General features: G+C 45.5%; 1 protein-coding gene across 1 annotated transcript; it reads left to right on the forward strand.

Annotated features, from left to right (window-relative positions):
- Positions 1-5,871: 5,871 nt before the first annotated feature.
- On the forward strand, positions 5,872-15,818 carry GPR20 (G protein-coupled receptor 20). The gene is made up of 2 exons (XM_009901284.2): positions 5,872-5,943; positions 14,555-15,818. The coding sequence occupies exon 2, from the start codon at positions 14,576-14,578 to the stop codon at positions 15,635-15,637; it is 1,062 nt and encodes a 353-aa protein (XP_009899586.1). The 5' UTR covers positions 5,872-5,943; positions 14,555-14,575; the 3' UTR covers positions 15,638-15,818.
- The last annotated feature ends 726 nt before the right edge of the window (positions 15,819-16,544 follow it).

Consider the following 16,544-nt stretch of genomic DNA (forward strand, 5'->3'; position numbering starts at 1 on the left):
GACTGAGGAACCTTGTCAGAAACTTGCAATGAACTGAGCAGACTGAGATGGAGAGAAGGATCCCGATGTACCTCACCCCCAGAACAGGGCACATCCATACCCCTTGTTATGCATGAATTGCAGGAAGGCAGGACCGAGGTACTACAAATCAGTCACAAATCTAAAAACCTCCAGGTTTCCCAGAGGAGGAGCTTATTCTTTGTGCCTTGCATATGTCTTCAGTTTTCTTTCAGCTCAGCAGGTCTGTCAGTCAAAATGCCATCGCCTGGAGAGAAAAATGGATGGGGAGGCAATGGTCAGAAAAGTCAATTCCCAATTATGTGGCGGGCAGGCAAGCAGGAAACTCTCTCCTACACACTTTCTCCCCCATGCCTGACTCACCCAAGAGGAGCCATGACCATCATTTGGGAACCACTTGTCTTTCTCTGTTCCTCTTCAAACAGAAAAAAGCACGGCTGGATTCCATCAGCAGAGTCCCCCTCCTTGTACAAACACACAGATGGGGAGCCTGTTCAGAGGCAGAGCCACACACTAATGGTAGCCTCTGGCCTCTGTAGTCCTCTGAAGACAGAAAATGACAGTGCAGTGTGTGCTGGAAAGTGCCTGTGATCTTGAGCAGTTGGCAGGGAGCACTGACCACTCTCTGCTGAGCTTCTTTTGTCAGGTAGGTGCAGCTACTTGTGGATCCTGCTGAGATGCCATTACAGAGGCAGCCAGATCATCATTTATGGCTTGCCACAGCCTCTGTTGACCATGCTGAGAGTCAGAGTATCCTGTCTGAGGGTGCTGAACATGGCCAGAGGCAGCAGTGCAAGCTCTACTTCTCTGAGAAGCAGCAGCTCATGTTTCTTTCCCTCTTTGGGGTTTTTGCCTCAGCACTGCAAGAGATGGACACAGATTCTGTCTGGGGCCCAATGCAGAGAGCTCTGATCTTTCCTTACAGCTCCTCCAATCATTACCTTAGGCAGAAGCATCATGAGTATTTCATGATTTGGATCCCAAGGGAATCTCTGATCTTCTAGACATCCCAGCATGGCACACCTGGATCACCATGAGAACAGCAGAGAATGGCCTTTCATTAGCCCAGCAGCTGAAGCCACTTCCTGTGTTGGTGATGGAGCAGGACTGAGTGAGGGACAAGAAGCAACCCTCAGCCCTGTTGCCCTAGAACTCCATTTTGCCTGCAGACCCCATTGTGGCCACCCAAGCCTCTCCCTCTGCCACAGGGTTGCACCTGAACTGCTGCAAGGGGCAATTTTGACTTGGCTTGGGTAAATGGAGTTTGGTGGGTCAAATCCAGTCCTGGTGCCCCTTACCATGTCTGTCCACAAGGCCCTCCACCCTTATGCCTCACTGGCAAGGAGACTGACACTTCCACCACGAGCAGAGCCCAAGCTGGATGTAGCTGGACCCAAGCTGGATTTCCCTGGTCAGCTCCACCAAATCAGAATAGCTACAAGCTGTTCCCACAAAACATCAGCTTCTCTCACTTCTCCCCACTGATGGCAAGAGACTGTAAAAGTTAGGGCAGGTGTTTTCAACCATCAGGCATCACCTGCCAGATCCTTGCTCTGCTCCATTATGGGTTGCATCAGGGCTGGGACAGAAGCCAGTGTTATGTTCCTTGTACTTTGACAACATTCCCACACTTCTGTCCAATGCTTTCCTTCCAGGGCAAGACAGCGTACATCCCACTGACTAATGATAAGCAAGTGTGATTGGATTGAAGCACAACCTCCTTTGCAAGGTGATAGTCTCAATGTCTGCAGGTTTCTCCCTAAACCAAATGCCATGTGGTGCTTTTCTGGAAGTTGTTCTCTGTAAAAGGTGAATTCTGGAAGGGGTTGCAGCACAGAGTTTGTAAAACCCAGTCCAGCTCTGGGTCAATTCCACATCTGATTCACAGCATCCCATGGAGACTACCAAGAATCAATAATTTAGAGGTGGTGGACAGTGCACATCACAGGGACCTATACAAGTGTTTTCCAGCAGTTACTAAGGCCTGAGAATCTTCTGGGGAATTTTTCTCTAAGGAACAGTAGTTGAGAAGGGTAAAATGGATGTAGACGCTCCTCCATTCCATTAACTTTACCTGCCATGCCAAAGGGTTTACTCACCTGGCAGAAAACAGAGCCCATCAACTATTGCCTCTCCCACAACCCTACAGCTGGGCAGCCTCTTCTGGGAAGACCTTATTGCAGCCTTTCAGTACTTAAAGGGGCCTCTAAGAAAGATGCAGACAGACTTTTTAGTAGAGTCTGGTGCAATAGGGCAAGGGGTGATGGTTTCAAACTGAAGGAGAGTAGATTTAGATTAAATATCAAGAAGAAATTTTTTACGATGAGAATGGCAAAACACTGGCACAGGTTGCCCAGAGAGGTGGCAGATGTTCCATCCCTGGAAACATTCAAGTTCAGGTGTGACAGGACTTTGAGAAATCTGATGTTGCGGAAGATGTCCCTGCTCATTGCAGAGACTGGACTAGATGGCCTCTAAGTGTTCCTTCCAACCCAAACTATTCTATGATTTTTGAAGGACAGTAAAAGTATACTCTTCTCCTGATGAAAACTGAGGAGACATCTCCCCAGGGCAGTGGGTGGTATCAGACTTCTGACAACCTCCTTCAGAGCTTCCTGGCCTCCTGCTTTACTGCTCTGTGCCATGGGAGACTTTTAAACAGCTCTGTCCCATCCCTGTATTACACAGTGCAATTTAGGGATTGCTGGGAATAGGCCAGTAGCACCATTTCGTGCCATACTTCTCCTACATGCTGATTTCACCTAAATCAATACCTTCTTCCACCTACAATCTCAAGACATGCACTGCAGTGTTTGATACTGTTGTGTATTCAGTAAACAAGCTCAAAAATTTTCCACTTACTAAAGCTTAACTTTTTGTTCTTCCTTTCCCCCTCCCTCTGGGAGGGTGATAAATGACTGCAAATCAGGAGATGATAGAAGCTCTTCATTCATCAGCTATGGTTGAAACTTCTCCTGAAGTTAAGTGTGGGAACCACATCAGGGACAAAGCATGGCCCTGAGCCCGGATGTGCCTTCTCCACCTTAATAGCAGCATCTGCTTCCCAATATGGCATGCTCTGCACTGTCTCAGGAACAACTTGAAACTTTGCAGCTGTTGCCACTCCAAGTCTAGCTCTAAATCCAGCAAGGAGGGAGAGGCCAAGACAGTGAGGGAGTGCAGGGCATTCATTATCTTCTGCACAGAGATGGGAACAAAGCTCTCATGTATCACCCAGTAGCACAAAACCAAGCCAGTCCTTACATAGGAGAGTCAGGCAGTCCCTCGGCATGTGAACAGAGTGTAGTTATCAATATCTCATCCTACAGAAAAGTCCCTTCTTTCTTTCAGTCTTGTCTTTGTAACTCCAGGGGCCATTCTTCAAGAACAAAAGTTTTGTTGGCAGGCTGAGGGGAACATAAGCATTTGCAACCACAGACAATTAGAATGATAGGGTCCAAGTTCATCCAACCTGTCCAATGCCGAACTGTAGGTTGGTTTCTTATCTTTCGTTCTTCCCTTTGTTCAGCTTCCAAGATGGAAGGAAGTGAAGGCAAGGTCACTACCCAGACGTGACTTATGGAGGACTTCCTATCACATTTGCTTTCCAAGACATAAGGAAGTGAAAAGCAGATGAAAGCTCAGACACGTGCCTGAGATGGACTTCAGCTGTGAAAGGCTGGATGTCTGGACCAGGAGGCACATAAAAGTCAAGGAGAATGTTCCTGAAAATGGGGGAAGAATCTGCCCCTCAATGTGAGGAAACCCAAAATAGAAAATCAACAAAAAAACCAGCAAAAAAAAAGATCAGCTCAGTCTTCCTGGGAATGATCCAAGGGTGAAAAACTAATTCCAGAAAATGAGGTCAACCTTCTCTAATAACCATAGCTACCGTTTTTGCTCCAGTGAGACATGCATGTGTCGAGTGTACCTCTCCTCTATTTATGGATTTGGTCTCTTGACCTAGAATTCAATGCCCCTCAGTTGATCCTGTCATGTTGTGATGGGCCCTATTCTGCATGTTTAATGCATTTCCACCAGTTTTGTCTTTATCTAAAGGGTGAGAGAAAAGAACAGTCCAGGGCTGATACTGAAATCCAGCATCCATTCTTCCTGTCCTTCTAAATGACAAAAATTGATGCAGCTCCTCACTTTAGCTGTGGTGTTTTGTTTGCCTCTTCCCCCCACCTCCTCCCTCCCCCCACCAAGAGACATCCAAGGCTATCTTAAATCCTCCTGCGAGCCCTTCAAAAGATGGAGATTGTGGTACTCAGTTTAGAGCAAGAAGTATCCCATCATGAGGTGGGACTTTGGAGGATTTGGGAGATTTGGGTGCTTACATTATTGGTCAGCACAGACATCTTGAAAGCTGATCTGGCCATGTGTTTAGCATCCATTTCAGCAACTGGATCATAGAATCATAGAATGGTCTGGGTTGGAAGGGACCTCCAAAGGTCATCTAGTCCAACTTCCTCTGCAGTAAGTAGGGGCATTCTCAACTGGACCAGGTTGCCAAGAGCCCTGTCAAGCCTCACTTTGAATATCTCCAGGGATAGGGCCTCAACCAACTCCCCAGACAACCTGTTTCAGTGTTCCACTACCCTAGTTATGCTTTGCCCTATCTCAACTTCTTCTCATGTAGCTAAGGGTGAAGACATACTTAAACATATCCTGGGCTGCATCAAAATAGGCATGATGAGCAGGCCAGCAGAGGTCATTCTGCCCCTCTACTCTGATCTTGTGAAAGAAAAGCTGGAGAGGGACTATTTGTAAGGACCTGTGGTGATAGGACAAGGGACAGTAGTTTTAAACCACATTAGGAAGAATTATTTACAGTGAGACACTGGAATGAGCAGCCCAGTGAAGTTGTGGACACCTCATTCCTGAAAGTGTTTAAGACCAGGATGGATGAGGCTTTGGTCTAGTGGGAGCTGACCATGCCCATGGCAGGCAGGTTGGAACTGATCTTCAAGGTCCTTTCCAACTCAAGACATTCTATGATTCTATGAACTCCAAAGCATTCTATGATTCCATGATTCCAATGCTGAGAAAGACCTGATAACTACAGTGACCAGCAGGGAAGGACTGTGTGAGGATGGAGGAATATGTTGGGGGGCTTCTCAGTGGAACCTCAGACTCTCTATTTCCACCTTCAATTTATCTATGCTCAGCCAATTCATCCCAGTCCTTGGATAGACATTATTAGCTCCTTTCCCAAATGACTGCAGCCAAAGCATCACCAAAGTGTGAAGGGTCACCTTTTGTCTCCCCGTGCCAAGGTCTGGACATTTGGGTTGGTTCAAAGCATGTCACGGGCTTTGTGTCATTTGGTCCTGTGACTGACAGGGATGCTTCTGACTTATCCTAGTCCATATCAGGAAGATTACAAGAGAGGTATTTTCCTCAGGTCACACAGTGGTGATTCAATAGCACTGTGGTGGCCTTGAGCTGGAGAGTTCTCAGCAAGGAGATTTTGTTCCCACAGACATACAGGAAAATTGACCCAAGGAGGGGACAAGAGTGGGGTCAGTAACATCATTTTCTGTTTACTAGAGATGTTCAGGCATTAGCACCACGAGGAAGGCTGGAGCTCTCTTTGCGTTTCCAGCACTTCATAAATTTGAGAGAGATTTATGGCTAGGAGCCAGATGTTTGGGGAGAAATTCTGAACACTAAAGACAAGTGGAATTTTTTTTTTCTGGTGGTGTGTATTTTTTCCCATTAGTTGCAAGGCTATATTTAGAAGAGAGGGGCGGGGGGAGAGAGCGCACGAGAGGGATTAGGCATTTTTTCGTATTCCGTAGTCACTCCAGTTGTTCTGCTTGTAGGAACAGATGTCTCTTTCCTGGGCTGATAACATCCAGGTCCACAAGGAAATTATTTTACCAGCAGCTCCTCTAACGTAGAAGGGAGATCGGGCCAGAGGTAAGTCAGACCGCTGGGGAGGAATACACTGCAGGGACTGGTCAGAGGGAAAGGGGCGCACGGGACCGGGCAGGTGAAAGATGGGGGCTATGAGGGAATTGCTGGAGACTGGACCCCAAGTCTGGAGTGGTGAGTGTGGCTATTACATCAGGGAGTCCTGACAGGGATGGCAGTGGAGAGGAACCTGCACTGACCACATGGATGAGCAGCTCAGGAAGACCTTGGCTCTGCTTGTGTGGCGGGCGTGGAAGTTCATCCGGAGGTGCCCAACCTGGAAAGCCAGGCTGTGCCAGCAGTTCTGAAGGTCCGTGGAGGGCTTCTTCCACTGAGAACCTTCCTGCTTTTGGGTTTCTGGACAGCAGTGTGGTAGTTGGTTGTCTCTCAAGGAGGTGAGGGGGTGATGAAAAGTGTGCATAGCTACTGGATTTCTCTCATTAAAAAGTGCTGTGCCAGCTCCTGTGAGGAGTGGGGTAGTATCATGTTTGTATCCCTCTATTTTAAAGTATAATGAAATTTTGAGGAAATGCACTTGGGGAGGTTTTGGAAGAGGAGTCAGTGCACTGCCTGGTGTGAGAGTCAGCTGCAACTAAGGATGTTTGGCCTTGCAGCGGGTAGGAGTTCAGCTCCAGGAAAGATGCTTTTTTCTTTCTCTGAATCCCCTTCCTGAGAGAACCTACTTGCTTCACTAAGAAGAAGCAAATCTTTTCCAAGGTCCTTCACTAAACCCCTTCAGAAATGTTTCCTGCTTTCATAGCAACTCACTGACCAACAGCTCAAAGTTTTTCCAAGTTAATCTGGTTATTCTAAAATTTACAAAACCCTAAAGACACTGTGGGATCTGACTGCATAGCGCAGTGTCATATGTGCCTAGCAAAGGAAACCATGGAAAACAGTTTCCCAAAGGGTTAAGATCAGGTTATACATCCTAGGACGCCTCAAAAAAATGTCTGCTCCCTGGCCAGGTCTCCTGTCTCACTGCATTCCCTGGGCCAAGCCTGTGGAATCTGTGCCAGACACTGCCTCAGCTTCTCCCTGCAGCCAAGAGAGCAGCACAACTTGAGGTGAGTGCTGGGCTGTAGAGTTGCATCCATGGTGGGCTCATCTGCTGCTTGTGGTGCACCTGATCCCACTTCTCACTGCATCAGCCCTTCATCCCTATCTTCATTTTTGTCACCTCTGTTCCCTGTGCTCCCTGGGGTGTGAGCATTGCCTCTTCTGTCCTGCATTCCTGGGCCGTGCAGGACCCCAGGTATTCCTCACCTGGAAGATTCTGGTGCATCTTTTCCCCTTCTGTCCTTCTCAAGCTTTTTACCAAGGGAGAGAAAGAGTAGGTATCTGAAGGCAGAAAGAGGGGAAAGTGCTCAAAGCTTGCTAAATTTGCCATTAAACATTTCCTTTTCAAAAGCAAGCAGCCATGCACTGGCCAGATGATGCTCTATTTAAGTTCCCACAATGTTTTTGCACTTACCTGTGAAGTTTCTGTATGAGCCTCTATGGCAATTTTCACTGCAAGGCTGTCCTCATACACAGCCACTGCAGCTGTTATTCCAAACTGACATTTCTAGCACTTTGTCTGAGGCAACCTGGAAATGCTAGATGGATTACTGTAATCCCAGTATTGTCACACACAGTTCTCTTGTAGTGTTACCACCTCCCAAGAAGACATGCAGAAATTCATCTCTACTGGCTAGAGCTATAAAACTCCAAATCCACATTTCTTTCCAGATTTAGGTTTTTTTAAATCATGTTAAATTATCTTGTAAAAGAACTTTACCCAAAATATGTGCTTTCCCCTCACATTATACTGGTTCACAAAAGGAGGGAAATACTCAGGAAGTCATGCTTCGATTTCACTTGAAACATCAGAGCTGGAAAGACAGCATCTACCACAGAGATGTCAGTCCATGCTCCTGCATGACAGATGGCACTCGGTACTTTCCCTGACAGGCTATGAGGTGTTGGACTTTTAAATGCTAACAGCACAATTTACAGAGCATTCACCAGGATGCTCAATATTTCTGTCATTCCAAGGCCAAGATCTGATAGTGTAGGAAAGAGGAACATGCAAAATGCAGTGGTGTCAATAAGCCATTGTAGATATGTAGATTTTTCAGGAGGGACTTTTCTGTGCAGTGTGGTACAAACAGGCAAGTGGAGGGGTAAGCTCTTTATTAACACTTTCAGGTGCCAGTACTAGCAAGCCTCATCAGAGACAGGCTGAAGGACCTCTGAGTGTCCACCACTGCTTGGTGCACATTTGCAGGTCTGGAGAGGCAATATATCTACAATCCCACTTCTGTATTCATTTGTACATGTATGTCTGGGCTCCTTCTTTCAAAAGCTGAGGCATTAGTGCTGCAAATGGGCACACAGGAGCTATAAGCTCAAAAGAAATCTGCTAGCATATTTCTTGCCCTGTGTATCTTTGGGAGCTTCATTCCCTATTTTTCATGCATGCTCAGGAGAGGGCTGGGGGAGAATCATGCAGACCTGTCCAAGTTTTAAATAAATTGTCTGGGGGGTGTCCAGGTCTGGTGATCTGTCACCAGGTTTTGAGCAGCAGGTTCAAGCCTACATACAGAGAGTGGAAATCTGGGCCTCCCTCCCATCTGGGTCACTTTGCTCCATGAAGAACAGGAATGTAGTTTGGAGGGTTGTGCTCTCCCTCTTCTAACTAGCCCTGGTTCCTCACAGCCTAGGATGACCTGTTGGACTAAATCATTGCTTGGTCACCCACGGGCTACTGCTTGTCCCAAACTGAGTCAGGCACTTGGGTCACTCACTCTCAGAGGAAGAGAGAGATCACCTCAATTTTCAGGAAATTAGGCAGCAAAGAGAGGAGAAAGTCAAACAAATGTCAGAGCCAAGAACGTGAGTGCTCATTAAAGCAGCCAAGTGACCACATGGGAAAAAGTTACAATAAACATCTCGACCAGAGCAAAGCATTCATCCAGCCCTGTGAGCCACTGCAAGGCAAGAAACTGTAAGAAAGCAGGTGACACTTAGTCTGACACTCACATAACTGTGTGGTCTGTGTCTCCTAAGCACGTTTTATTGCCACAGCACTGAAGGGGAAGAAATAATCCAACTGGACTGAGTTTGACCATCTCCAACTGCAATTCCTTAGCAATAAGGTGTTTCACATACCCTACCCAGTCATCCTTACGCCCAGAGGCTTCTAGGACACACCAGTTCCCAGGAACCAAGTGACAGCAGAGATCTGACACCTGCAAACATGGAAATCTGACATGTCTGACAGAGATCGGACACTTACCCTGGGAGCAGACCTATTTCTGATTCAGGGTGGGATCTTTCTCTCCCAAACACTAGCTCCCTTCTCATAGCCTGAAGGGCTAAATAGGCACCAGCTTTCCCCTTTCAGTAGCTAGATTTATTCCCTTTCTCTCTCTTTCTCCTTCAGTTCCCACTGTCAGCAAACTCCCCCTCCCCAGGCTGAGCATGAGGCACACAGAACAAGATCTACCACGTATAGGGCAAGGTCCTCAACATGCACAAAAACACCATATTTGGCCAGTTTGAGCCAGAGTTGAGTGAGAGCTTGCCAGAAAGAGAATCATACAATTTAAACTGAAAGAGAGTGAGTTTAACCCTTCATTTATAAATATGATGATAAAGCACCCAGAGAACTTTAAACACGGAAAGGCTGCAAAACTAAACACATGCTGCTGCCATCCCAAGCAGCAGAGTAATACTAGCAGGCAGGACAGGGTGAAGAGGACAGGAGGGATGAAAGAGGAGCCAGGTTGCTATATCAGATGTTCTGATTCAAGACAGGGAGATGAGAAAAGCTGAAATTGTTTATACTAAATAACATTTGCTCATGCTTGTTAATGTCCTTTCCAGCTTTCCAATCCCACTGCATGGCTTTCTTGTTCTCTGACTCTGGGTCTTCAAGCAGAGATTCCATCTGCATGCACCAATAACTAACTCTTTTGGAGAACAGTTAGGACAAAGCTCAGATGCCTGACCTGCCTTTTGTATTCCATTGCTTGGATTTCTGAGCCAGCTAGAAAAGTCACCTGGGCCAAGTCAGTGAATCCTGGTAAATTCACTAAGTACAGGGTAAGGCTTAAGAGTGACGCCAAGCAGAAAGCTGTGTGGAGTGACATACAGGATGGTCAAGGATATCATCCTGGAACAGAAGTAGCTCTGAGCTGCCTATGCTAAAGGAACAAGTGTGATGCCAAGCAGCAAGCGAGTGAGGGAAGAGGCTGCAGGACCTGGTTTCAGCACAGTGACCATCTGTTTCCTATTTGGCCTCAAAATTATGGAACTGATTGTGTCACTCCACAGTGAGAAAGTATTTCAGAGCTAGTCCTCTTCTCCCAGTGCTGAGCAGGGACCGTTATCAGAACAAGGGAAACCAGGTCAGCTTCCAGGCTCATCCCTTCGCTTATCCCATTTCTACCCAGATGCCTGCTGTACTTTTAAGGAAATGTTACCCACAGACTCACAAACAGACAGACAAAATCCAGCCTGAGAGGTATAATATAATGGTGTGGGCCAAACTGGTGTGGTCAGACAGTCCTTGGAAGGATGCATGTTTACCCATCTTGGGCTTTGCAGACTGGCAGCTCCCAAAACCAGGGATTGCATGGTAATCTCAGGGGCTGAGAGCCAAAACAGGCATGAAAAAGGTTGAGTTCCAAATTCCCTGAAGATTTTAGAAAGGGAGTTAGCACAAGGGCTGTTTACTCAGCAAGCAAAGGTAATTGTGGTTGTTGTAGCTCCCTATGAGATCATGCCAGAGCTGCAAGCAATAAGTAGCATGAAAAATAGCAAAATAAAGGTTTACAGAGGCTGCAAAGTTTCTCATGTATTTAGCCATGACTCTACTGGATGCTATATGCCACCGCTCCATGGTGATGGGCAGCAGAACTGACTCACTATGACACCTGCGTGAGTGTTTCTGATGGCAGAGAAAAGAGACCTGGGTGGTGTAATTTTTTGATTGGACAGGGGTAGAACTGGAAATCTGTTGAAATGTTTGCTTTTCCTTAGACACAAGGTCACACTGCCATTCTGTGCTTTGTTCAGCCTCCTGCAAAAAGGGGCAAAGTACCTTTGTCAAGTGCTTGGAGACCCATAATGGAAAAACACTTAGTAGCTGCTAACCAGGGGGTTGGTCCAGCTCCCTCTCATTAAAAGTACTCAGGAATGCTGCTGCTTTGCCAGTCCATCTCTCTTCTGTTTGAGAGCCATGAGATGAGAGCAGTCCCATGAAGAAAGGAAAAGGCCATTCACCCAAACATCTATCAATAATAATTTGATTAGAGGAAGACTTTTCCCACTGCAGCCCAAGAGGAAGCTTTTCCACAGTTTATCAGTGAGAAAATCTTCAGAATTAATTAAATATGTTGGGAATTTCATGTAGTTGCTTGGATTTTGAGTTCAGAGACAGCACCAATAGACTGGAACAAGACATAAACACTAATTCAGCTACTTCCTTGGATAGTCAATTTCGCAAAGAAGATGCTACCTGGTTTTTAGCTGTTTATCTGGAGTTTATTTCACTCCACATGGGGCTCACTGAAGAGCTGACTATGTGAAGCCATCACACCACACATGCTGATGATTTTAATTTCAGTGTATGGACAGTACTCAAGCAGGGTATTTTTCTATTGGTCTGCAAAGTACCCTACACAGCTCAATAGGATTGTGAGGATGAGGAAAGACTGAATGGGTTTTGAGTTACCAATTTCATTGAGACAGGAAGGAAGAACATTAAGATGAATATCAGCTGTTCATGATAAATGACCTGAGCCTGAAGAAAAATCTCTCAGTGGAGACAACCTATTAACAAGATGTAAAATCAGAGCAAATGGCCGTCATCTCAGAATTACAATAAGAAGGAAAATGCATGTACCACTTAATACACTGTAGGACATGCTAAGGGATGGAATGATGGTTTTGTCTTCTGCTGTTGCTCAACTCTCTGTATGAATGCAGATATACAAGCTTACGCTGCACTCAAGGGGAAACAAAGTCTTGAATCCTTGGTTTGCATTGGTGCAGTGGATTTTGCAGTGCTCCTCTTGACAGCACCTGCAAAGAGAAATCTGGGAGCAGATCCAGGCATCTGTTCATTTCAGTTTGTTTTTGTAATTAAAGCGTAAAACAAGCAGAAGATCAGATGATGAGAATGTTACAAAATCATTAGAAAATGGGACAGCATTATGCATCCTCCCCATGCATCCTTCCCAGGTGCCAGACTTTGCAGCTCCACCACCTTCAGCCAGTCTTGGGTCCAGTTTTGCTGTTATTTGCTGACAGCGTGCTTGACACAAAATGTGAAGAGATAAGACGCTCCTCCAGGAGTTGTGAGGCTCAGTCAGACCCAGACAAAATGTCATGAGCATGTGTTCTACTTTGGCTGCCACCAGAATCCAATGCAGGATGAGGTAATATGGTCACCCCTGAAACACAAGACATTCCAACTCCCAGTTGCTGATGGAGAAGGCGCAACTGTAAATGTGGACAAAAGTTAGGATTGCTCCTCTTTGCCCAGCAGCTCTTTGAAGCATTACAGCTACTTTGACCCCAGGCTTCAGGATTGCAGTCTTGCAGAATAGCTTGGCACTGGGTTTGACCTCAGGAGGTCTTTATGTTTGAGCATCAGCCATTCCAATGGACAATTCAACTACCTGGGCTTGAGTGGCTACCTAAACAGAATGAATTGTCATTTGATTATGATATCTTTCAAAGTTCAACAACATTAAAACTCAGCTTTTTGTTTCACACCAGTTCCACAGACTAGATAAGAGATAAGAAAAAACTACAGCAATCACTAGACGCCAGGCAAACAGACCTAAGATTTCTCATGATGGCAGATGTCACTTCTCTAATATTTTCCAGAGGGAACACCACACCTGGTCTTCTAAATTCTCAGTCCTAATCTGTTCTTTTGCTCAGCAGATGTTCTGCTTCATACTCACCATACAGAATAACCACGACTAGGCTGTAGTATCTCCTGAGGACCCTTAATTTTGAATGTTCAGTTACAGTCAGCAGGGATTTGTAGTTCAGTAGCCCAATAAGCAAGCTTTTGGTGGCAGGAAAAAGTTTTGGCACTTGTCATGCAGCCTCAGAGCTGCAGTGATGATCTATGGACCCAGTTAAGACTCTCCCTGTAAAACATTTGGTTTTGACCAACAGGAATTCTTAGGATCCACTGGAACACTTCTGACCTAGGTAGCTTCCTCCTTCACTTCGTACATGGCCACCAACGTCTTGAAGCATCTCATAGGCACTGTGACACCTTCAGTCCCTCTTTCTGATCTCTATAAGCAGCAAAAAAGGATTAGAGCAGGCAAAAAGCCAGCTGATAGAGGGTGGGGCATGCTTGGGGCAGCTGGATATCCAGACTGTTTTAGCAGTTCAAGCTCTCTCATTGAGACACTCAGCCTAGACACACTGTGGTTCTTGTGAATGCTGGAAGATGTGTTTCCAGCTCCTTGTGTCCTAGCCCTTCTGCACTTGGCTCTTTGTTAGCAGGGATTTCAAACCCTCATAATTCAAACCTTTCAACATCATTCTCTGCTGATTCAAGCTGATTTTTTTATCCTCAAAGCCCCGCTTAGCTACTTTGAGATATTCCAGACATTTTTCAACCATTTATTTTTATTGAAGCCAGCCAAGTCTCTGTATATATTGGGCTTTTTTTTATCTCTTTAATACACAAATCAGTTTAAAATAGTGTATAAGTCAGGAATGATTTGCAAATTAAACTGTCAAACCCTGGCAGGAGTAGTGGCTGACACCCTTGGTTTGAAATCTCCCGGCTGCTGTTGCTGCAAGTACAGATCTCTAGAAGATGCCACACAACCTTCTTGTACTTGGCTGGAAAACCCAGCCACCCTTTAATTTCACAAAAATCTTAGTTTCTGAAAATGCTGCTAAGTGTAGCTTTCTAAGGGGATCACCTGGCCAAGGGAAGGAATATCGTATCTTAGGAGTCGGAGGCTATGGTTATGCCAACAGATTGGGAAAATGTCTTCTGGCTGCCGCTACTATCCTGCTCCCAATGGGAGGGAGAGCTTACAGTCAGGAAGAAGATGCTCCAGTTGAGGAAGGACTCAAAAATTATGTCATGTGTAGTAAACAAGACTTGGTAGTAGTCTCATGTTGGCCTGAGTTTCCCTCTTACAGTAGAAAATGGTGTGTGCCTTCCATGAACATCCATGCATCTTGCTTGGACTCAGCAACCTCATCTATTTCTCTGGGCCATTTGCCGTGTGGTGGGCTCAAGAATAACCATGTTTAGGTCCCCTGACTTGCCCTTCTGCTTTGCTCTCTCAGCATAGTTCACATCTTTTTCTTGCTCAGGCCTTAAAACCACTTTTGCACAGGACAGAGGAAGAGAAACTTGGGGATGGTGTGCTCCAAAACATGTATCTGGAACCACTGGAAGACAGTAATTATAAATGCAGGTATTCTTCTAGTGGTTGTTGGTAATCCCATATTGGCAGACAAGACTGTCGGGGAGCACAGCAGCACATAACAGCTACTGAGGGTATACAAATATGTTGATTAAAATCTTCCTAGGTCACAATATATTCCTAGGTCACATCAATATATTTGTGTCTTCCAGATTGCTGGGAAGTCAGTGACCATGTCGGCCTCCTCCACCCAGCTGCCAGCCCTTGACTCCACCAACTCCACCCAGCAACCCAACTCCAGCATCTACTTGTTCTCTAAGTTCATCCACTCTGACAAAGAACTGTACATAGAATTTTACAGCCTGTGGATTGCCCTGATGATAGTCAATGCCATCATTTTCCTGGTGGGTGTTGTGTTGAACAGCTTGGCACTGTATGTCTTCTGCTTCCGTACCAAGACAAAAACCACCTCTGTTATTTACACCATCAACTTGATTGTTACTGATCTCTTGGTGGGCTTCTCCTTGCCTGTCCGGATCATCATGTTCTACAGTGCAGGGAACTGCCTGAATTGTTCCTTGGTTCATATTTTTGGCTACTTTGTCAACATGTACTGCAGCATCCTTTTCTTGACCTGTATCTGTGTTGACCGCTACCTGGCAATTGTGCAGGTGGAGGCCTCACGTAAATGGAGGAACCCCACCTGTGCCAAGGGGATCTGCATCTTCATTTGGATCTTTGCTACCGTGGTGACTTTTTCCATCCTGACCATGGCAATACAATTTGCTGCATGCTGCCTTTCCAAGATTCTGGTTCTGATGGTCTGTGAGTACTTCTTCCCCCTCATCATAATTATCTTCTTCACAACCAGGATTATGTGTGCTCTGTCCAAGCCCAGCCTCATGCACCAGAGTCGGGAGAGAAGAATGAGGGCTGTACAGCTCCTTATCACTGTTCTTATCATCTTCATGATCTGCTTCACTCCTTTTCATGTGCGACAGGTAGCAATCTCCGTCAACCCAGACATGTCCCATGATGTCAGCCTCCTTGTCTACCATGTGACAGTGACTCTGAGTAGCCTCAACAGCTGCATGGACCCCATTGTCTACTGCTTTGTCACAAATAACTTTCAGTCAACCATGAAAAACATCTTCAGGAAAACTGAGCCAGAGCAAACCAGTGTGGACATCCTGGGTATGAACAAGAACTCCAAGGGCTCCAATGCAATCATCGCCTTCTCAAACACAATAGGAAGCCCTATGAACTTGCCATCACCAAGCAGTGTTCAGATATAACCCACATCTAACAGGACATATTGCATTAAGCCAGTGTAATCATTCTGGAATATTGTTAGGATGTACAGTACTATTGTCTTTGACCTCTTCTTTTTTTAGGCTGAGGTTCAGAATGACAGTGATGGAATTTGTTCCTCAAGAACATTGTGATCTGTTTGGAAAATGGAACTTGCAGTGCTGTTAGTAGCAAGACAAAAGAGCGTCTATTCATTACTGTTCCAAACAGGAAAGTTTTCTTCGTGTTTTAATACAGACAAATTCTTCACTGTGGTTTTATTTTCATGTTTGGCATCACAGTGCAACATCCCCAGGATTACTTAGAAAGCAGGAAATCTCTGTTTTCTCTGAAAGCTTTTGAGCCTCAAGCATGTGCTTAAGAGTAAAGGGTAAGAAAGATGCTTCCAGAGCTACCCACTACAAAGATTTCAGATGTCAGTGGAGTGGGAAAGAAAGTATTCTAACCCAGCTGTCTCCAGTAACTACTCATGTGTTTCTGAAAACATCTGAGCCTTCTCAGTAAAGAAAGTATAAACCCAAGCAGTAGTCTCACTATTTCAGCTATAACAAACAAACAAACAAACAAACCAAAAGCAAAAACAAAACCAAACACAAACACAAAGAAACAAAAAGTGGCTGTATAGGCTTTCATCCACATTGTCTGGGCTTGGGGAGAGGTTATAGTTATATACCACCTTTATTTGGATCACTAAATCCACTAAACTGCAGATGAGCTTACAAAAAAAAGCTGTGAAAATGAATGTGCTTTCCAGCACACTCTGCTGTTCTGCTCTCTCTCCCTGAAGAACAGCTAGGATGGAAAGCAGAACCAGACTATGAGGCTATGCTACTCTTGACTTTTTCTTCCTGGCATGTTGAAAAATCAGGGCTTGCTGTTTTTATTCCCATC

The sequence above is a fragment of the Dryobates pubescens genome, chromosome 14 (assembly GCF_014839835.1).
Source record: "Dryobates pubescens isolate bDryPub1 chromosome 14, bDryPub1.pri, whole genome shotgun sequence".
Classification (NCBI taxonomy): Eukaryota; Metazoa; Chordata; class Aves; order Piciformes; family Picidae; genus Dryobates; species Dryobates pubescens.

What these genes read in the sequence shown, in the direction of transcription:
- GPR20 (XM_009901284.2), top strand. Translation starts at nt 14,576, where the DNA reads ATGTCGGCCTCCTCCACCCAGCTGCCAGCCCTTGACTCCACCAACTCC.